The sequence below is a fragment of the Lepidochelys olivacea genome (assembly GCF_965140295.1).
Source record: "Lepidochelys olivacea isolate rLepOli2 genome assembly, chromosome: 19".
Classification (NCBI taxonomy): Eukaryota; Metazoa; Chordata; order Testudines; family Cheloniidae; genus Lepidochelys; species Lepidochelys olivacea.
Window position 1 is genome coordinate 11,142,075 of NC_140429.1, and position 21,122 is coordinate 11,163,196.

Below are 21,122 nucleotides of genomic sequence, written 5' to 3' on the forward strand. Positions count from 1 at the left end.
AATGAGTCCCTGCAGCTTCCTGGCTGCCAGAGACAAAGTGATCTGGACTCAGATCCCGTGTCCAGCCTGTGGCTGGTGTGAGAGGCTTCACGGCAACAGATCAGTTACTGGAGAATCTGGGCGTCTATTCTCCCTCTCGGCTTGTTGTCTCTTGCCTTATTCTTAGATCGTAAGCTCTTTTGGGAAATGAACTGTCTTTATGGGTGTGTATAGTGCCTAGCACAATGGGTCCGGGTCCTTGGCTGATGGCCAGATGCTCCCACAATACAAATAGGTTAGTATTAATTCCTGAGGATGCTCTTAAAATCAACAGCTCAAATTTTCACTTTCACCTGCACTGCTGTAAAGCCCAAGTAACTCCATGGACCTCAGCAGAATCACACCAGCTTTATCCTTGGGAACCAGAGCAGAATTTGGCCTGAATTTCTTATGAGCATAAGCATGAGCTGGGAGGATCCGGTCAAAAGAGCAGAGTTCTTATCTCCTTTGTTTGGGGTTCCAAGGAACATACTGACTCAGCTGGCAGTGAAAGTGTTTGCTGGTGACCTTGGGATGGAAACCAGCTGTAGCAAGTGGAGAGAGCGAAGGCTACCTGAGAATTAGTTACTAAGCATTTTCCCTTTTCTGCATTCTTTATCAGTGCTTGTTTATTCTGTTTTTAAACCAAAAAAAACCCACATAAATGGCCTGACCAGCTGTTGCCACTGACTGAAAGCTGAGGGATGAGTCAGACACAAAGTGTTCAGCATTTCTCCAAGATCGGGGTTCATGGGGTGTGGGGATCAACCTGGATGCTTCTACAGAGATTCTTAGCATCCTATATTGGACCCCACATATAGCACCAAGACACATTGCCACAGGAGGCCATCGATTTTGGGTGCCCAAGCACCTCAGAAAACCTATGGTGTCTCAAGGTGCCCCCCTCACCCCAATTGATATCCCCAAAATGTCTGCTCTTAATGCCTAGAGAACTGGGTAAGGCCAGGCTGCAGAAGGACAAATCACATTCTCCTCGACTGCTGGTTCTGACAGCAGATGGAAACAAATTGTGTGGAGGAGAGAAATGAGGTGGGGGTCTTGAAGGAGCAATATCCTGGGGTGACACCACAATATAGTTGTCTCCGACGCCCATCACTGTAGTACTGAAACACCGGGCAAGTGAGATCTGCACGGTGAGATCCAGAACGGGCGTTGCAGCGTGCAGAGACGAAAGCAAAAACGATGCAGCACTGCCAACTTCTAGAGCCTGTTCATCCCCGCCAATGGACAGATCCAAGGCCTTTGAGTCGACAGTCCTCACACACACCACTCCCCATCCCAGGGACGGCGTCTTTTGGCCTTGATCTGTCCTACAATGATTGTCTTTCAGTGAGAACATGCTGAGCCAGTGCTTCAAACCCTGGACCTGCAGCAGCCAACAGCCTGGGTACAAACAAATGACCAGGCCCTTGAATTCAGTTGCATTTCTTGAACCCACCCATGGGGTGGGGCCGACTTTTCCCATTGGTTGACAGAGTGCTGATGATTTACATCCAGCCTCTTTTTTAGGGGGCTTCTGGGAGGTTCGACTTGCAAAGAGGGAATGAGGGATTGCCTGGCTGCACGTCCTTCACCCATGGCGATCCTCAGGCGGATGCTGATTCTTCTGTTGTGGAGCTGTTGCTCAGGTGAGTTTACTTCCCTGCTAATCCCGCCCCACCCTGTGTATTGGCCGCTACTGGAAAGGCACCTTTGCTGCCCTGCCGTGAGTGCGGTGCTGGGCCATCTAGCCTAACGCCAATGTGCTTGGTCCAAGAAACCGGGGAGACGGCGAATGCTCCCTTGTTCACGGTGCTTGCAGTCCCTTCCGTGACTCCAGAGGCGAGGCAGTGTGGGGGCTGCGTCCGACTGTCAGTCTGGGAGCGAGCAGCTGCGAGTCCCACGAGGGCTGTCTGCCTCCAGCAGCCTCTGTTAAGAATCTCCCTTCGTAGCCATGCCCGCCAAGTTCTGTCTCTTCTCTGCCCTGAGGGCCATGGCCTGCCCTGAGGCCAGTGGGACTTGGGGTGTGGTGGGAGTTTTCCCTGGCAGAAAGGGGGGTGGGAAATTAGGAGGGAGCAGGGGGTAGGAACTGAAAAGCCAGGGATTCTCTGGGGCCTCCCTCGTTCTGGCCTGGGCAGAAATATTGCTGTCCACACTAGGTACAATTGCTTGCTGGGACAGAGAGTGCTGACATGAAGCAGCCTCTATCCACCGATGGTAGCCAAGGATTTAGCCCACACCCCAGACGCTCGCTGGCCTCTCTGGGAGTTGCGGGTGCGTGAGATCAGCGGGACTGGTCCCATTGTGCCCTCGGACTTGGTCTGGGAGAGTGGGACACAGCAGGCATGTGAATTAGGCATGGGGTGTAAAGTAGTTAATTCTGGGGTATAGCCCCTGCGCTGCTTTGGGGGGAGGGAGTTTGGGGGGGGAGTGCCCCTCCAGAACTCTAGCACCCTGTCCAGGCCATGCTCATCTTCTCTTCCCTTGTCTGCATGCATAGGTGCTGGAACTAGGGGTGCTCCTGCACCCCCTGGCTTGAAGTAGTAATAACAACCCAAATCCCTGGCTTCTGCCTTCAGCACCCCCCCCTATAAAAATTGTTCCAGCCCCACTTTTTGCATGTGAGCCCCAGGGATCTGGGAATAGTTTCGGGAGGTCACATCCCCAGCTCGGGATGCTCAGGGGGTCAAGAGCTTGATAACAGGTCACCCCACGTGATAAGCCAGCAGAGTTTCCTTCCCACTCAGCTGTCTAACTCACTGCCAGCGGGACTGCTCTTTGCACCTGGCTGGGATAGACACTGTGCACGGCCCCCGCAAAGCGGTGAAGGTTTTGGGTCCTTTCATCTTCCCTCGGCTGGTCTTGGTGGGGAGTGAAGTGGCTGCTAGTCGGGGAATAAGATGACCCTTCTCTTCCAGGAGCCGAGGGCAACCTGCAACCACTCCCCAAGTTTGGAGATGTCTATCACGTTACAGGTAATGCTCCAGGAGGGGGCTTGGCCCTGCGTGTATTGGGGGCTGGGGGCTGTCCCGGGGTGGTGGTGAGGAAATGTCTTAAGGATGGGAATTCTGAGGCTTAATTAGCATTTGCAAAGTGCTTGGAGATCCTTGGCTGGAAGGTGCTGTAGAATCACACAGGGACAGATTTTCACAGGTATTTAATGCAGATAGGGGCCTAGTGGGATTTCCGAAAACTCTCATGTAGGTTGGGTACCTAACTCCCACTGGAAATCAATGGGAGTTGGTTAGGTGCTTATCTGCAGCTGTAGGCACCTAAATATCTTTGAAAATGTGGCCTGAAGTACTTTGGCAAGGCAGAAGTGGTGCTCAGCTCCAAGTCAAGTTTAGCCTGGGGTCTGGGTTCAAGGGTTCGGGGGGAGGGAGTTAGCTCTTCTCTTGAGATGTCAGACATATCTGGCTTGAGAAATCAGTCCCCTCCAGGTTTGGGATGTGTTCCAGCCGCCAAAGCTGCATAGCTGGGTCTCAGATTCAAATCAGACCGCCCCCTCCCCAGCCACGAAATGCAAAGGAGTGCAGATTTAAGGCCCTGATCCCTACCTGTTAGAATACTGTTGTCCAGGTTTGTTCCATCGGTATAGTCTGAAAGACAGTTGCATCTCCTCTATTTAAGGGGACCGGCTGAGGTCTGTGTTTGAATGCCACGCTCCCGTGTAAGAGTCCAAAGAGTAGGGAGGAAAGTAATTCTGTAGAAGCCATGATATCACCCTCCACAATCAGAGCTGCAGGCTTAAGTGCCACAAAGGCAGGAGGGGGCTGGTGTGTTCCCTCCCCACTGTTCTCATCAGCTTGGTTTCCAGGACTGCTCACATTATGCACTGCAGAAGAGAGCCTTCAGCTCCCATTTCTCAGTGCCCTAGGAAGGAGGTGCCTATAATCTTGTTCAACGACACCTTGAAACAACCTTAAACCCCCCCCCCCCCCGTCCCCGTCCCCACCTCTCGCCCCTTTTGGAGCCTGGCAAATGAGCTTTTTTCCCCTCTGAAGTGATTTGGCTGGGACCCCTATTGAGATGAACTTGCAACCTCCTCCTAGCTGGGCAAGTGCCCTGGGCCTCCTCCCAATGAGCTCTCACTAGAAGGGATGTCTCTGGCCACTGAAATTTACCTCCATGCTGCCCCATCCCCCCAACCCCACTCTGTCGTGAATTCGCAGCCCTTAACAAGGATTTGCACTGCAAGCGCTGAACCATGAAACCAGGTTAGAGAACACTGGGGCAACCCCTTACCTGGCTTTTATACCCTCCCACTGGCTTCAGGGGGAGTTTGCCTGGGTGCAGGGTGAGCCGGGGCTCAGGATTAGGCTCCTGTGTTTAAAATCAACTGATCGGTTGCTCATAACTTCCCCTGCATTTGCCCTGCAGCTGGCGAGCCCTCTCTGACCGGATGGGCGGGGCACACTGTCTCTAAAGTGATTAACTGTAAATAAGATCTTGTCCCTTGTCTCTTATGGGACAGGCTAATCTGGCTTCTGTCACCTTGTGTCCTGCAGGGGTTATCAGCCTGCCCTATGCTGAAATCAAGGAGCCCTTCGAAGCCTGGTACAACCTGACCGGAGGCCAGAGCCGTATCCAGTATTACCATGGTAAGTCACCGGGGTACTGTTGGGGTAGCGGTCCAGGGAGGCAGTGTCCTTCTCCCCTTACCCCCATTGAATGGATTGCCCACGTCTGGCTGCACAGCAGAGCTCTCTCCTCTGAATGCATCTAGCGCTGTGGATATGTCTCTGTCATAGCACGCCTAGAGAGGCAGCACCTGGGCCAAGGCCCCAGAGGCTAAGCCTAGATCAGTTTATGCTCTGGGGTGCAGATTCATAGATATTAAGGTCAGAAGGGACCACTATGATCATCTAGTCTGACCTCCCGCACAATGCAGGCCACAGAATCTCACCCACCCACTCCTGCAATAAACCTCTCACCTATGTCTGAGCTATTGAAGACCTCCAATCATGGTTTAAAGACTTCAAGGTGCAGAGAATCCTCCAGCAAGTGACCCGTGCCCCATGCTACAGAGGATGGCAAAAAACCCCCAGGGCCTCTTCCAATCTGCCCTGGAGGAAAATTCCTTCCCGACCCCAGATATGGCGATCAGCTGAACCGTGAGCATGTGGGCAAGATTCACCAGCCAGATACCCAGGAAAGAATTCTCTGCAGTAACTCAGATCCCATCCCATCTAACATCCCATCACAGGCCATTGGGCCTATTTACCATGAATAGTTAAAGATCAATTAATTGCCAAAATCATGTTATCCCATCATACCATCTCCTCCATAAATGTATCGAGTTTAATCTTGAAGCCAGATAGGTCTTTTGCCCCCACTGCTTCCCTTGGAAGGCTGTTCCAGAACTTCACTCCTCTGATGGCTAGAAACCTTCATCTAATTTCAAGTCTAAACTTCCCGATGGCCATTTGTTCTTGTGTCCATATTGGTACTGAGCTTAAATAATTCCTCTCCCTCTCTGGTATTTATCCCTCTGATATATTTATAGAAAGCAATCATATCTCCCCTCTGCCTTCTTTTGGTTAGGCTAAACAAGCCAAGCTCCTTGAGTCTCCTTTCATAAGACAGGTTTTCCATTCCTCCGATCATCCTAGTAGCCCTTCTCTGTACCTGTTCCAGTTTGAATTCATCCTTCTTAAACATGGGAGACCAGAACTGCACACAGTATTCCAGATGAGGTCTCACCAGTGCCTTGTATAATGGTACTAAAACCTCCTTATCCCTACTGGAAATACCTTGCCTGATGCACCCCAAGACTGCATTAGCTTTTTTCATGGCCATATCACATTGGCGGCTCATAGTCATCCTGTGGTCAACCAATACTCCAAAGTCCTTCTCCTCCTCCGTTACTTCTAATTGATGCATCCCCAGTTTATAACTAAAATTCTTGTTATTAATCCCTAAATGCATAACCTTAAACTTCTCACTATTAAATTTCATCCTATTACTATTACTCCAGTTTACAAGGTCATCCAGATCCTCCTGTATGATATCCCGGTCCTTCTCTAAATTGGCAATACCTCCCAGCTTTGTATCATCCGCAGACTTTATTAGCACACTCCCACTTTTTGTGCCGAGGTCAGTAATAAAAAGATTAAATAAGATTGGTCCCAAAACCAGTCCCTGAGGAATTCCACTGGTAACCTCCCTCCAGCCTGACAGTTCACCTTTCAGTATGACCCGCTGTAGTCTCCCCTTTAACCAATTCCTTATCCACCTTTCAGTTTTCATATTGATCCCCATCTTTTCCAATTTAACTCATAATTCCCCATGTGGCACCGTACCAAATGCCTTACTGAAATCTAGGTAAATTAGATCCACTGCATTTCCTTTGTCTAACAAATCTGTTACTTTGGTTTGGCATGATCTACCTTTTGTAAAACCATGTTGTATTTTGTCCCATTTACCATTGACCTCAATGTCCTTAACTACTTTCTCCTTTAAAAATTTTTCCAAGACCTAGCATACTACAGATGTTAAACTAACAGGCCTTTAGTTACCCGGATCACTTTTTTTCCCTTTCTTAAAAATAGGAACTATGTTAGCAATTCTCCAGTCATACGGTACAACCCCTGAGTTTACAGATTCATTAAAAATTCTTGCTAATGGGCATGCAATTTTGTGTGCCAATTCCTTTAATATTCTTGGATGAAGATTATCTGGGCCCCCCGATTTAGTCCCATTAAGCTGTTCGAGGTTCACTTCTACTTCAGATATGGTAATATCTACTGTTAGGGGGCTTATTCCTTCACCCACTTACTTCCGTGGTCCTTCTTGCATGAACAGAGAGCAACAATACCCGAAGTCCAAAGGTGCAAACAATTCATTGTTTATTGGGGTGAACTTCCAGCAAGCATGATTCCAGTTTCCTTCCTTAGTGTCCCCCCTTCCCAGCTCTGACACCACAGAGCCTTACACCTGTGTCCCTGTTCCCATTTCTGCCCTTAGCCAAACATGATTCCAATTTTCCCCCCGCCCCCATTCCCTGTTCCCATTTCCCCCTTTAGCAAAACATGATTCCAATTTCCCCACCCCCATTCCCTGTTCCCATTTTCCCCACACACACACACTTCCTGATTGACTGCAGACTATATAGTAAAACTTGAGTTCTGCTTAGCTATACCTTAACCAATCATTTTCCTGAAATCTAACTAACCAATTTTAACATATTGTAACATGATTATTTAACCAATTATATCCCACCACCTTAATTAGTTTACACCTAGCAAAATTAATTATACAGCAGACAGAAACAATCACAGAACCAGACAGAGATTATACAGACAAACAATGGGGAAATGGGGACTACAGTGATAGAACAAACACAGAAATGAGGATTTCACATCCCAGCTATTGATAAGTGAATTCTTGCCAGACAGGATGCTATCAAACTAAGTTTCCTTTTACATTTTCTAGGCACTTCCCTTTCTCTGGAGGCGATGAGCATTATCAGGACAGGATTGTATTCCTAACAGCCCAATAGCACCTTCTTTCAATGTGACTAGGTTGGGATGTGAGGATGTGACCGGTCGCTTCCCAGCTTATGGCTGCCTCTGCTGCTTAGCCAAAGGCCTTAGCCTAAGCACAGGGCCTCAGACTGTCACAGTAAGAGAAGGCCCTTACACCTGCAGACAGTGATTTTGATTCTTTCTTTTCATAGAATCATAGAATATCAGGGTTGGAAGGGACCTCAGGAGGTCATCTAGTCCAACCCCCTGCTCAAAGCAGGACCAATCCCCAATTTTTGCCCCATATCCCTAAATGGCCCCCTCAAGGATTGAACTCGCAGCCCTGGGTTTAGCAGGCCAAAGCTCAAACCACTGAGTGATAAGAATACACCTAAATTCTTCGAGTATAGGCCTTACAGACAGGCCTGAATATCTATATCCTAACATCCACCTCCATATCCTCATTCCCATTTGTCATGCTACCATTACCCCGAAGATCCTCTTTAGCCTTATTAAAGACTGAGGCAAAGTATTTGTTTAGATATTGGGCCATGCCTAGATTATCCTTGACCTCCACTTCATCCTCAGTATTAAGCGTTCCCACTTCTTCTTTCTTTGTTTTCTTCTTATTTATATGGCTATAGAACCTTTTACTATTGGTTTTAATTCCCTTTGCAAGGTCCAACTCTACTGGACTTTTAGCTTTTCTCACCATATCCCTACATGTTCTGGCCTCAATAAGGTAGCTTTCCTTGCTGATCCCTCCCATCTTCCACTCCCTGTAGGCTTTCTGCTTTTTCTTAATCACCTCTCTGAGATGCTTGCTCATCCAGCTGGGTCTACAACTCCTGCCAAAGAATTTTTCCCCTTTCTTGGGATGCAGGTTTCCGACAGCTTCTGCAGCTGTGACTTGAAGTAATCCCAGGCCTCCTCCGCCTTTAGATCCACAAGTCCTTCAGTCCAATCCACTTCCCTAACCAATTTCCTTAACTTTTGAAAGTCAGCCCTTTTGAAATCAAAAACCCTAGTTGCAGATTTATTTTTGTTACTCCTTCCGTGCAGTTTGAACTGAATTAAATGATCACTCGAACCGATCATGATCACTCGAACCAAGGTCGTCCCCTACAACCATTTCTTCTATGAGGTCCTCACTACTCACCAAAACCAAATCTAAAATAGCATCCCCTTGTCGGTTCAGCAGCTACTTGATGAAGGAATCCATCAGCTATCACATCCAGGAAAATCTGAGCCCTGTTGTTATTACTAGCACTTGTCCTCCTGTCTATATCTGGGAAGTTAAAGTCTCCCATGATCAGGCAGTTTCCATTAGTATTCACTTCATTAAAAACATTAAAAAGGGCTCTATCCATATCCAAATTAGATCCCGGTGGTCTATAGCACACCCCAAACACTATCCCAGGGGAGGCTCTAATAGTTTTCTTCCCCAACGTAATTTTTGCCCAGACGGACACTGTCTTATCCATTCCATCGCTTCTTGTTTCTTTACATTCTACCTCATCCTTGATATACAATGCTACTCCACCACCTTTACCTTTATTTCGGTCTTTCCTAAACAGCACATACCCTTCAATACCGGTAGTCCAGTCATGACGACTATTCCACCCTGTTTCTGCTATCCCTATAGTATCTGGTTTCACTTCCTGCACCAGTAACTCTAGTTCCTCCATTTTGTTACCTAGGCTCCTCGCTTTGGTGTACAAACATCTTAATTTTTGCTGTTTGGCCTCGCTCACATTCTGTACCCGATTAGGCATGGTCATTCTACAGCCAGTCTGACCTATTAGACTGGTATCCAGATAAACTGGGCTTCTAGCGTTAGCGACTATCTGCACCCCCGAGCATAGGATCTGGCCCCAGCATATTACCAAGCTGAGGTCCTGACGCAGGCAGCCCCCGCAGCGAAGGCCGGGGGCGTCAGAGAGGGAAATCCAAGCCAGGACGCTCAGGCTGAGGCCCACAGTGCACAAGGCTCTGGTTTATGCCGTGATTCTTTGCTAGAGCGCGGTTAACGGCTTCAGGTCACAGCTGCTGCAACTAAACTGGCCACCCTCCCCTGGCCAGCAAGCCTGTTCTCCTCTCCACTCCTGACAGCGGCACGTCAGGGCAGCTCCGCTGGCGAACAAGTGCTGAGCAGGAGGGGAGCACCAGGGACTTGATCCTGCAGCAGTGAGCACCCCATTTACTCCTACTTAGCAACCTGGGGGAGTCCCACTAGTCCCACTGCCGTGAGTGCCGGGGCATGGGAGGCTACCTCTAGCCCCTGGCATGGCCCGCGTCTCCCAACCCCCGTCACTCAGCACAGAGTGAAGGTCGCCTCTGTTACGCTTCCCCTTGCCCTCAGGGAGGGCGTGAACGCCTACAGCACTGTTACAGCCGTCTATGGTAACTGTTTGCCCTGGGTGCGTCCCTGCAGGCCAAGTGATCACGTACCAGCTTGGCTCTCTGGAGCCATTCGGCGCCAGTTTCAAGGTGACCCCAGAAACCACAGAAACCGAGGCAAACGTTCGGAAGTGCTTCCGGGTCAACGGCACGGCTGGGGATCTCATCAGCCCGCAGAGCGTCTTTCCCCGCCTGGGCGGCTTCAAGGTGAGCCCACGTCTCGCGGGACCAGCCGAAGAAGGGCCCCAGATGCCAGGCATCCTGCTCGGCGAATGGGCTCTCCTTCCCCCCCGGGAGACCCTGTAGTTACCTCACCCTGCACCATACCACAGGGCCACTGGCCTTACAAAGCGCACGCGCCATGGGGCTCTGCGGCAAACTAGTGCATGATTGAGCCAGCACACCCCTTCCCCTGGCAGCGATGTTACAAGCACAGGGCCAGATCCAGCCCTGCCCTAAGAAAGGTGCCTCGCCACTCAAGTTGGTGGGGCTTGTGCCAGGGCTGGCTGGGGTCAAACTATCCCTCCCAGGGGTGCACAAGTGGAAAGGGGTCCGGGGAAGCCTACCCCATCCCCCTTGTACACCCTGAGCAAGGGCCAGGGATAATCAGCTGAAGGGGGATGGGGACTTCTCCCTTTGTGCACCCCCGGGGAGAATGTCCCCCAAGAGGGGAGGACTGACCCGCGTCTAGACTTCCAGCCACGAGGCGCGAGCTTGGCCTGACTGTTGCACAGCGAGCCTCCATCCTGCGGCTCAGAGCGCGCACAGCTGCTGGCCAGAAGGCCGTGGGCAGCGCCTCATGTTTGCACCGCGTAGGATCTCTCTTGCTCCGGCAGTTAACTGCCCCATCTCATTCGGAAACACTGCCCCTACGCCCGCTGCCTCCCCAGCCCGTGCGGGAGGAGCCCTACAAAGGGCAGCTCTGCACCGTGCTGCAGAACGTGTCCTACTGGGGCCGGAAGAAGAACGTCTACACCTTGTGGGTGGCCAGCTCCGCCGACGGCCCCGTGCCCGTCCACTACGAGATGCGGGGCTTCAACAGCCTGCTGGGCTCTCACTACGACAAGTATGAGATTGACTACAGCAGCTTTGCCCGCAGCTACCCAGCCGGGGTCTTCAGCCTCCCACACGGTAAGCGTACTGCTGCCCTGGTCTACAGGGCTTCCGCCATCACACCCATCACAGGCCTGTAGATCCAGCGGAGACACCGTCCATCCCCTCCATACCATGCAAGCGCTTCTGGCTACAGTAATACCTGGCCACGTCGCAGGCAAACACCGGGCAAAGGGGTTGGTGAATCAAGGGACTTGAAGCCAGATCGGTGCCTGTGTGGATGGCACTGGTGTCCTCACGGAGCACAGTCTGTTGGTGAAGCCGTACAGACTGGAAGGATTGCCCGTGCCATGCAGACTCCGGTTGGCAAACACTAGATGTGAACATACTGGCGCTGGCAAACCTTGCACTGGGCAGAGAAGTGTCAACTTTCCATACGGCCCCTCAGCGGGTGTGAAGCAGCATAGTTCTGCTGAGGTCTGTTTACACCTGTGGCAGCCACGTGGCCCTCCAGAGCCAGGCTGGCTAACCCGCTAGCTGATGCCAGGCTCCAGGTGCCTCAGCTTTTCTGACGCCCTTCTGATGAACTGCCCTGGCCCAGCCTGCGCCCTGGCGTCACGCCATGGTGTGGGTCAGGTGCCGTTAACACAGGCAGTGCCATTGGCTTGCGTGGGGAGGTGGGGTCTGAGAAAAAAACAAGCTCCGGGAATTTCCGAGATGATAAAGATGCTCCCCCTAACCAAACCTCCCCATGCTCGACCCTAGGGTTTGAAAACTTAACTGGACAAAAGTCCTAGAAAAGAGCTCTCCATCCCTTACTTCTGACCCAAGGACATGGGGAGGGCCCTCTGCAAGTGCCTAACACAGTGAACAACCGGTGCAGGGCCAGATTCTGCCCTGGATTTACACTGATGTAACCCTCCCCTCCCCCAACTCTAAGGGAATTACTTCAGATTAACAGCCGTGTACCGGCAAAATCTGGCCTACTCCCTACCTATAGGCCAACTACAACTTTATACTGCAGCAAGAAGTGAACTGGTGAAGATGCAGCTTGATTTATGATTGCTCAGATAAAGTCAATCCTGCTCTTGATAACCTTTGCCCTGCCAGTCTGCTCCAGGGATAATCTGTGCCTGCCACAAACTTGTCCATGACAGTTGCTTCTGCCTCTGTCCTTTCTAGGTCTAAAATGCGAGCACTGGCCTGGCGCAGGGCCGGAGCACCAGATCCTGGCCAATCCAATGCAGGAATTTGTCGGGAGAATTAGAGAAATAGACAGAGTCCATCACCGGCTGTTCCACCACTACAAGGAGAAGTTCAGGAAGACGTATAGCACTGAGAAGGAGATGGAACACAGGAAACGAACCTTCATCCACAACATGAGGTATGGAGCTATCTTGGAAAGGAAAGGAAAGGAAAGGAAAGGAAAGGAAAGGAAAGGAAAGGAAAGGAAAGGAAAGGAAAGGAAAGGAAAGGAAAGGAAGAACAAGAGGGTTTGTTTAAGCATCTCAAGGAATGATCCAAGGGACCAGCAAAATACTGGTTGCTTGATAGAAGCGTCTTCTAATAACAATGGAAGAGACTCCTGCCTGGCCTGTGTGGGAATGTGCTGGGGTACTCTCTTGAGAAGGGAGGATGCCTGGTAAACGTGCCCTCACGTATGGGTATGGGTTGGCTGCGTCGTAAGCCTGGAATGAACCCAGGACACAGTTTGAGAGTGATTTTGGTTGCTGTATTTTGGGCGTCCAGCTCGAGAGTTCGGGACACTCGGCCCATGCTGAAAATCCGCCCCGAGCGTCTCCAGCTGGGCACCCAAAAAATCCAGGGGTTGGGGCTGGAAAGTTTGGCTGCAAACCCCTGGCCTCTCCCACCACATGTGGGGCAGCCCCAAGATGAGGGAACTCCCCAGACAGCTAGAAGTGATGCAGGTTGAGTCTCTTGCATGACATTCCCCCGCAAGAGCAGCTTAGAGGGTAAGTGCTAAGGGATGACTGCTCTGCATCACGGCCCATGGAACCTGACCCAGATACTGTCCCAGGCCCTTCCCTCTTGTTACAGGCCTGAGCTTCTCCGGGCTCCAGACTAGGGGCCTCCAATCAGCTAACCTCAGCAGGTGGGAGGAGGAGGTAGCTTCTTCTGGGATTGCTTCTCCCATGCGCCCTGGCATGGCTAGGAGCCACCCATGCCGGTTATGATTGTTTGTTTTTTTGGTGTTACTGGGTGGCCACAAGGCAGTGCTGCCTGCTGTCCAGCTCCCTCTTCACGGCATCCATCCCCTCCCAGGTACGTCCACTCCAAGAATCGGGACAACCTGCCCTACAAGCTGGTGCTGAACCACCTGGCCGACCGCACCCCGGCGGAGATGGCCGTGCTGCGGGGGCGGCTAAAGAGCGGGGCCCCCAACAACGGGCAGCCGTTCCCGTCTGAGGGGTACAAGAGCCTCGTCCTACCGGAGAGCCTGGACTGGAGGCTGTACGGTGAGTGACACATGCCGTGCTCTGCCGCCCATTCTAACCTCCCAATGGAGCAGCAGGGAGTCCAAGCCCTGCCCAGGGGGCTCTCGTCTGGAGCCGCTGCATATGACAGCCTGAGAAGGGAAACAGATCCCAGAGAAAACTAGCGCTGATGCACTGCATACCCTGGGCACACCCCATCCCTACCTTCTCCTGACCAGAGATCGCGTAACCCAGACTAAGGGTACAGGCCTACATGCCTCTCTAGTGGCCGGGCCGTAGAAGAGATTTGAGTCTCGCGCGGCCTCCACCTAACGGAGCAGGTCTTTTAGCTCAGGCAGTAACAGTGGCTGTTTTTAGCTCTGAGGGTCCCAGGTTCAAGCCCCACAAAGGGCCGAAGTGGGGTCCGTTACTCTCTGCGAAAAGGAACTTTTCTGCAAAATGGCCACTTTCCCATGGAAGAATGTGGGAGATGTTAAAAACCCTAAACTACCTCACTGCAAACCGTCCTGTAACCCCCTCCCTCCCCAGGTGCTGTGACCCCAGTGAAGGACCAGGCCGTGTGCGGCTCCTGCTGGAGCTTTGCTACCACCGGGGCAATGGAGGGTGCCCTGTTCCTCAAGGTGAGAGCCCAGCTGCCTTGCGTGTCTAGGGAGGGAGCAGTTCAGAGTCTCCGAGGCAGGCTGGGCCATCTGAGCCCACACCCACTTGTCAGGCTCCTGCCACTAGTCCGGATCCTCTGGGCTGCTGGGGTGAAGAATCCACCCCTCCGGCCGAGCTGCACAGTGCTGGGAGTTAAGGTGGGAGCACTGAAGGGAACATGGCCTTGCTCCATGCCACGGGTGACCTCTGGCGCCTGATAAAAACCAGCTCGGGGATGTGGAGCATGGTGTGGCTGCTAGACACAACATGCCTGGGAAGTGGAGGCCACCCCTCACTGGGGAGAGGAAGCAATGCGGGGGGTGGGGAAAATCATCCTTGAATGGGACAGGGGGCAGCCGGGCATGCTCCAGTGACCCCCCTCTGCTCAGGCCCTGGATGGAGGCAGTGCCCAGAGGGAACCTTTTGTGCTTTTGGCTGGAGGAGGGAGACAACTGACCCCTCCTTGAGCCGGGGGGAAGCCCCATCCCCCTTCTCCTCTGGGCTTTGTGCATTACCCGGGACTCCGGAGCTCTCGGCTGGAACCCTGACTTTCTTCTGGCTGCCCCCCCAGACCGGAGTGCTGACCCCGCTGTCCCAGCAAGTCCTGATCGACTGCTCTTGGGGCTTTGGGAACCATGCCTGCGACGGCGGCGAAGAGTGGCAGGCATACGAGTGGATGAAGAAGCACGGTGGCATTGCCAGCACCGAGTCCTACGGGCCGTACATGGGCCAGGTGAGCGCTGGGCCAGCGGCCGAGGAGAGCACGGAGCCGTTTGGCTTGGGGGAGCTGACGAATTTCTTCACGCCGGTGGGAGATTCTGGGAGGGCCTTCGGGACGCTGGGCACCCTTGTGCCTGCTGTCTCCATGGGGGCTGAGGGTGCTTCGTACCCTATCTGGGGCATGCACAGGCCACTTCAGCCACTGCCAGGCCTGTCAAAGGCAAGACGGCCTTGTGGTTAAAGCAGTGGATGGCAACCTGGGTTCAATCCCCAGCTCCACCAGGCTCCCTCTGTGATCACAGGCAGATCGCCCCCGGCTGGACTGAGCAGGGCTGGATTTCCACTTAGGCACAGTAGGTCCATGCCTAGGGGCGCCCTACCTCTCCAAAACCGTGGGTAACACAAAGGGCAGCTGTAGGCAGCAGGGGGCGCTGAAGATGCTGTGCCTCGGGGTGCGTAAGGTGCAAATCTGGCCCTGGTGCTGAGCAGCTGCAGCGCCCACTGCCGATGGGGGTGCTGAGCACCTCCAGAAAGCAGAAGTGCTGCCCTCCTTCCGTGCCTCAGCTCTGCAGCTATAAAACGGATTCAACCCTGCCCCGCGTCCCAGGCTGGCTGAGACGTTACAGTGACGGGGGCTGCATCAGTACCCAGACAGGAGAGCGGCGAGTCTGGCAAAGGAGTCTTGTGCAGGAGAGGGACTTCTCACCCGTGAGCCGCTCCATGGAACTCAAGGAGATGGTGGCTGTGATGGCCAGGGCCTGCGTGACAGCTGTCGCTAACTCATCATAACCCTGGCGGTGGCTGGAGCGGCCTGTGTAGATCCAAACCCTGAGACTGTTCGGCTGGCGCAGGGTGGGGGAGATCTGGGCGTGACGGGTTGGATCACAGAAACCCCTTTGGGAACTGCCAACTGGTGGGCCCAGACTACTTCTGCCCCTGCTTTCCCTGCCAGGCTGGGACGCCAGCACCCTGTCTGGCCGAGCCAGACACGCCCGTCTGCTCCAACACAGACCCAGGGTCTGAACCACGTGCTCCAAAGCTGCAGACTTAAAAAGCGTTCCTGTCTTTAACACTTAGATGCTCAACTCCCGATGGGGTCCAAACCCCAAATAAATGGGGTCCAAACCCCAAATAAATAAAGCTTATACAGGGTAAACTCATAAATTGTTTGCCCTCTATAACACTGATAGAGAGATATGCACAGCTGTTTGCCCCCCACCCCCACCCCTGGTATTATTAATTAACCCAGGTATGTATTAAGTAAAAAGAGATTTTATTAAATACAGAAAGTAGGGTTTAAGTGGTTCCAAGTAATAGCAGACAGATCAAAGTGAATTACCAAGCAAAATAAAATAGCACACACAAGTCTATGTCTAATACAGTAAGAAACTGAATACAGATAAAATCTCACCCTCAGAGATGTTTCAGTAAGTTTCTTTCACAGACTGGACACCTTCCCAGTCTGCAAAAAGAACAGGAGGACTTGTGGCACCTCAGAGACTAACAAATTTATCTGAGCATAAGCTTTCGTGAGCTACAGCTCACTTCATCGGATGCATCCTTTTCCCCTGGTACAGCCCTTGTTCCAGCTCAGGTGGTAGCTAGGGGATTTCTCATGATGGCCGCCCCCTTTGTGCTGTTCCCCCCACTTATGTATCTTTTGCATAAGGCGGGAATCCTTTGTCCCTCTGGGTTCCCACCCCTCCTTCTCAATGGAAAAGCACCAGGTTAAAGACGGATTCCAGTTCAGATGACATGATCACATGTCACTGTAAGACTTCATTACCCACTTGCCAGCCCACAGGTATGCAGGAAGACTTATAAGTAAAACAGAAAGAACAGGAGGACTTGTGGCACCTCAGAGACTAACCAATTTATTTGAGCATGAGCTTTCGTGAGCTACAGCTCACTTCATCAGATGCATACTGTGGAAAATACAGAAGATGTTTTTATACACACAGACCATGAAAAAATGGGTGTTTATCATTACAAAAGGTTTTCTCTCCCCCCACCCCACAAGTACTTCTTTTCTTTTTGCGAATACAGACTAACACGGCTGTTACTCTGAAACCTGTTATTAAGTAAAACAGAGCCATCTACAGGTAATTGTCCTGGTTAACGGGAGCCATTAAGATTCCAAACCACCACTAATGGCCCACACTTTGCATAATTACAATAGGATCTCAGAGTTATATTTCATATTTCTAGTTTCAGATACAAAAGTGGTACATTTATACAAATAGGATGACCACACTCGTATGCTCAAATAAATTGGTTAGTCTCTAAGGTGCCACAAGTCCTCCTTTTCTTTTTGCGAATACAGACTAACACGGCTGCTACTCTGAAAGCTTTGTAATGATACCTTACAAGAGACCTTTTGCATGAAGCACATTCCAGTTACATTAGATTCATGCTCATTAGCATATTTTTATAAAATCATATAGAGTGCAACACTGGGTTTAGTGTTTCTCCAATAAGACCAGTGAAACTCCCTCCTTAGCCAGGGGGAGTGTTAACAGACTGGACAGCCCAGCATCGACTGGCTGCCACTGGGCCAGAGCCTGCCCAGTCTGCTCTGCCATGGTCTCCGGATGGTGCCATGAAGGAGTCTGGGCCTAGGGCGGGAAGGAGAGATCTGGCTGAGGGGCTGGGCTCTGGATTTGACTGCAGTAGCCTTGTCACCCAGTTCTTGCACCTGTCTTTCCCCTCCAGAACGGGTACTGTCACTACAACCAGTCTGAGCTCATAGCCAAGGTCGCTGGCTACATCAATGTAGACCCCGGGAACGTCACAGCCCTGAAAGCAGCACTCTACAAGCACGGCCCGGTGGCTGTGAACATAGATGCCTCCCCCAAGTCCTTTGCGTTCTATGCCAACGGTGTCTACTACGAACCTGCCTGTGGTGAGTCTGGGGGAGCGCGAGGGGCTCTGCTGGGGGAGGACTTTGCTTCTCTCAAATTGGACAAAGCCAGGTTCCCTGCGGGCAGAAGCCGGGGCAGCTAATTGATTCTTGCCACTGCTAGATCAGACCCATGGTCCATCTCATCTAGGATCCTGTTAATTAATCATAACATCACTGTGACGAAGTGGGCCTGTTCTTAATGTTTCCTCCGAATATTGTGGGGGTGCCTCAGTTTCCCCTATGCAGTTCTTAAGTATCTAGGTGGTGGGGTAAGGGTGTGTGATCATTGCAGAGCCCTAGAGGGCAGGTGTGTGCAGGGGTCTGGACACAGAGAATGGCCAACACCCTGTTTCCTGGCAACTGATGGCCTGGGCCCTTCCCCCCCTGCAAGGTGAAAGCTGAAGGGTTGGAGAACAAAGGAATCAGGTGCCCTCCTGGCCCGGGAAAGGAACAAAGCCCAGAGGAGGAGGGGCTGGAGAGAGTCTCAGTTTGGGGCTGGCTGGGACATGGAGTGAAGGGCAGACGTGGTTGTCTGGCTCACTGCCCCCAAAATGGACCCAGCTGAGGGGTCCCGTTCTCTGCACCTGCAAGCTCTGTTTTAGACCATGTTCCTGTCGTCTAATAAACCTTCTGTTTTACTGGCTGGCTGAGAGTCACGTCTGACTGCGAAGTTGGGGTGCCGGACCCTCTGGCTTCCCCCAGCAGCTTTGTTCTCATGGTTGTGTTATTTCCCTTGGCTTCAGATCTAACAGAGATAACGGCTGAACATGAGACTAGCCGCCAGGGCCAGGTCCTCGAGGATGCAATATAATGTCACTAAACTTAACTTTAAATAAAAATAAAGGCTACGGTCCCATCCGCCCAGCTGCATCAAAGGAAGGTGCCAGAAACTCCCAATAGAACAACCTATACATGCAGGGAAGCTTTTACCCTAACCCCATACAGAGAGTGACTGCCTAATGTCCTAAAGCAGGAAGATTCATAACTCTTATCTTTTACTCTACCTAACCTAACTATGGATGTTCCTTCTCAATGTCCAGTCCTCTAACTTTTGCTAAACTCATGGCCTCCATGATATCATGTGGCAGTGAGTTCCGCAGGCTAATTATGCATTGGATTAAAAGGCATGTATTAAAATGTTACCTTTTTTAATTCATTGGGCATCCCCTTGTTCCTGGGTGGCATTGACCTTCCCTGACACTCATTATCTTGCACCCCTTTTTATAGCCCCCTCTTATTCATTCCCCTTTACACGAACTCCTATAAGGCAGTTACACGATGAACATAGGAAGACATGTAGGGTGGTTCCTCTGCGCAGGGCATGGCCTGCTGGCCTCCTCTGCATGCAGGAAACCACAGCCCAGTCTCTCACCTCCCAGCAGAGGGAGACTAAATCTCCTCTCCTTTCTCCTAGGAAACAAGAGCACAGAGCTGGACCACGCAGTGCTGGCCGTGGGCTACGGGGTCCTGCAAGGGGAGAGCTATTGGCTCATCAAAAACTCCTGGTCCACCTACTGGGGTAACGACGGCTACATCCTCATGTCCATGCGGGACAACAACTGCGGGGTGACGACGGCTGCAACGTACCCCATCCTGGCCTGAGCGCTGATGCTGTGTGCAGGGCCTGTTCCCCCAGCCTTGCTCGAGAGATCAGCTAGCCCTGGGGAGAGAGACCTACACAGCTAGCTTTGGCTGAGTTCCCACTAGACTCCAGCTATGTGAACCGGCTGGAGGCCTGGCAGCAACTCTCTGGCTGGGGTAGGTCGCTCCCGGAGTGTTGCTTTAATACCCACAAATCTTCAGCACCACAACGGGTCTGATTCCCTCAAGGTCCTGTGAGATGCTGGGTGGCCTCCAAGCTGACGGGCCCCCTGTGCCTCGCACCACCTCGGCACAGAAGCTCCGCAAGGCAGGGGCCATGCTGATGTGTGTCTATGCATCAGGCAAACCTGCCACCGTCACAGTGCTAATAACGTGTCAAGCAGTGGGGGGGGTGGCAAGCCACAGACGTTGGGGGCAGAGGGAGAGCTAGGCATGGCCACTGATGAGTGTTGGGTAGGGAAGCCAGCACTGCTAGGATCTCTGCTACACTGCGCAGCAGAAGGCTGCTGAATGCATGGAGAGTGCCAGGACAATAAACTCTAGGGAAGAACTTTGCTGTGTCTGTGTGTTTAACGGGGTGGGAGCTGGGGGAAGCAGGGTTTAGCCGTGCCTTGCCTCTATGCTGCCCGACATTGCCCCAGGGAGCGGAGCAGGGCACCCCTCCTGCTGGGGGCAGTCGCAAGGTGGGGCACGTAGCTGTTCTGAAACTGAACAGACACAGCCTGTGAGTCTGGGTTCAAAGAAACTTTCCAGAGTTAAGAGGACTTCCTGGGCTGGGGCTGAAGTAGAGGGCTGGGTGGATCAGGTGTCCTCAACAATAGTGCAAGCAAAGAGCAATGCTCCCAGGAACACACCAGCAGAGCAGGTACAGGCTGGGTTCACCTTAAGGAAAGCCCACCCGTTATCAATTCAAGGAGCGACAGAATAAACATCCCAAGAACATTCCGGTTCTACCAAAACTACTCCCGCCCCAGCTCTACCTGCCACGGGGTCTGGTGTGTGGTGCCACCGGTGTGATGAATATCACCCAAACCTCAGCCCACCAGTGGCTGGCTTATACCTGATCTGGGACTGACCAGAACTTTGCATACAGCTCCCATAACAAGCACTGGGGCCAACCTCCTCCAAAAGGGAAGAAAAACCAATTCCCTTTCCAGCCTCCCCCAGCCTGGCCTGGCTCAGGACAGTAGATTTCTCTTTGCTCCCAGCACCTGAACTTTGCCCCAGCCCTACTTTGCCTGGCAGCGTTGCTGACATATTTCTAGTAACAAAGGAACAGTGTGAGCACAGGCTGCAGAGACAGGGAAGCGAGAAAACCAGCCAGCTGCAGTGAGGAGTCCACCCCAGAGCCCCCCTCATCCCCAAAATGCCCAGACCGACCTTCAGGCTGGTGCATGCACAGGTGAGCAAAACAAAAGGCAGCCAGGCTGTGGGCCAGTTGCTGCTGCTCTTGGAAAAACAGAAATTCCATGTTTGTTCAGTGGAAACAGACAGTCAGGGATCCTCCCCCAGCCCAGCTGTACAGGTGTGTTGCAATCAATGGAGTAAAATGAGAACAGAACAGCAAGAGGCACCGAGAAGGAAGAAGTGGGGCGTGCACGGGATTTTTTCCAATACATTAGTGGGCAGTTCACAGCTTAGCATCAGTGACAGCTGTTGTATATTGGTAATGGGACAGGATCAAGCAGAAGTTTGTGCATCAGGACTCCTGGGTTCTACTCCCAGCTCTGCCACTGACTCATGCCCGGACTCTGTGTAAATCACATCAGCACTCCAGTCCTCAGTTTACCCATCTGTAAATTGGAGCTTACAGCTGTTGAGATTTCTCAGGCTTGGTTAATGTTCCCAGTGGGGATCTCTGGCTGG

General features: G+C 52.1%; 2 protein-coding genes across 3 annotated transcripts in view; one reads left to right on the forward strand and one right to left on the reverse strand.

Moving 5' to 3' along the window:
• Positions 1-21,122, reverse strand: part of LOC311533129 — a 74,160-nt gene that overhangs the window by 31,927 nt on the left and 21,111 nt on the right. The gene's annotated exons all lie outside the window — the stretch shown is intronic.
• On the forward strand, positions 1,538-19,806 carry LOC311510206 (digestive cysteine proteinase 2-like). Of its 2 annotated transcripts, none has more exons than XM_084609714.1 (11): positions 1,538-1,667; positions 2,937-2,993; positions 4,527-4,619; positions 9,919-10,091; positions 10,721-11,015; positions 12,120-12,321; positions 13,221-13,414; positions 13,922-14,013; positions 14,604-14,765; positions 17,465-17,654; positions 19,069-19,806. In XM_084609714.1, exons 1-11 carry the CDS (start codon positions 1,583-1,585, stop codon positions 19,254-19,256), a joined length of 1,731 nt encoding a protein of 576 aa, XP_084465840.1. In that variant the 5' UTR covers positions 1,538-1,582; the 3' UTR covers positions 19,257-19,806. The 2 variants fall into 2 exon arrangements, with proteins under 2 accessions (XP_084465840.1, XP_084465841.1); XM_084609715.1 differs by having other exon boundaries at positions 10,775-11,015.

Excerpts from the sequence above, each read along its gene's own strand:
- LOC311510206 (XM_084609714.1), top strand. The coding sequence starts at position 1,583 with ATGAGGGATTGCCTGGCTGCACGTCCTTCACCCATGGCGATCCTCAGG. Across the intron at positions 2,994-4,526 it reads AGATGTCTATCACGTTACAG|GGGTTATCAGCCTGCCCTAT; the intron begins GTAATGCTCCAG and ends TGTGTCCTGCAG. Across the intron at positions 4,620-9,918 it reads CCGTATCCAGTATTACCATG|GCCAAGTGATCACGTACCAG; the intron begins GTAAGTCACCGG and ends GCGTCCCTGCAG.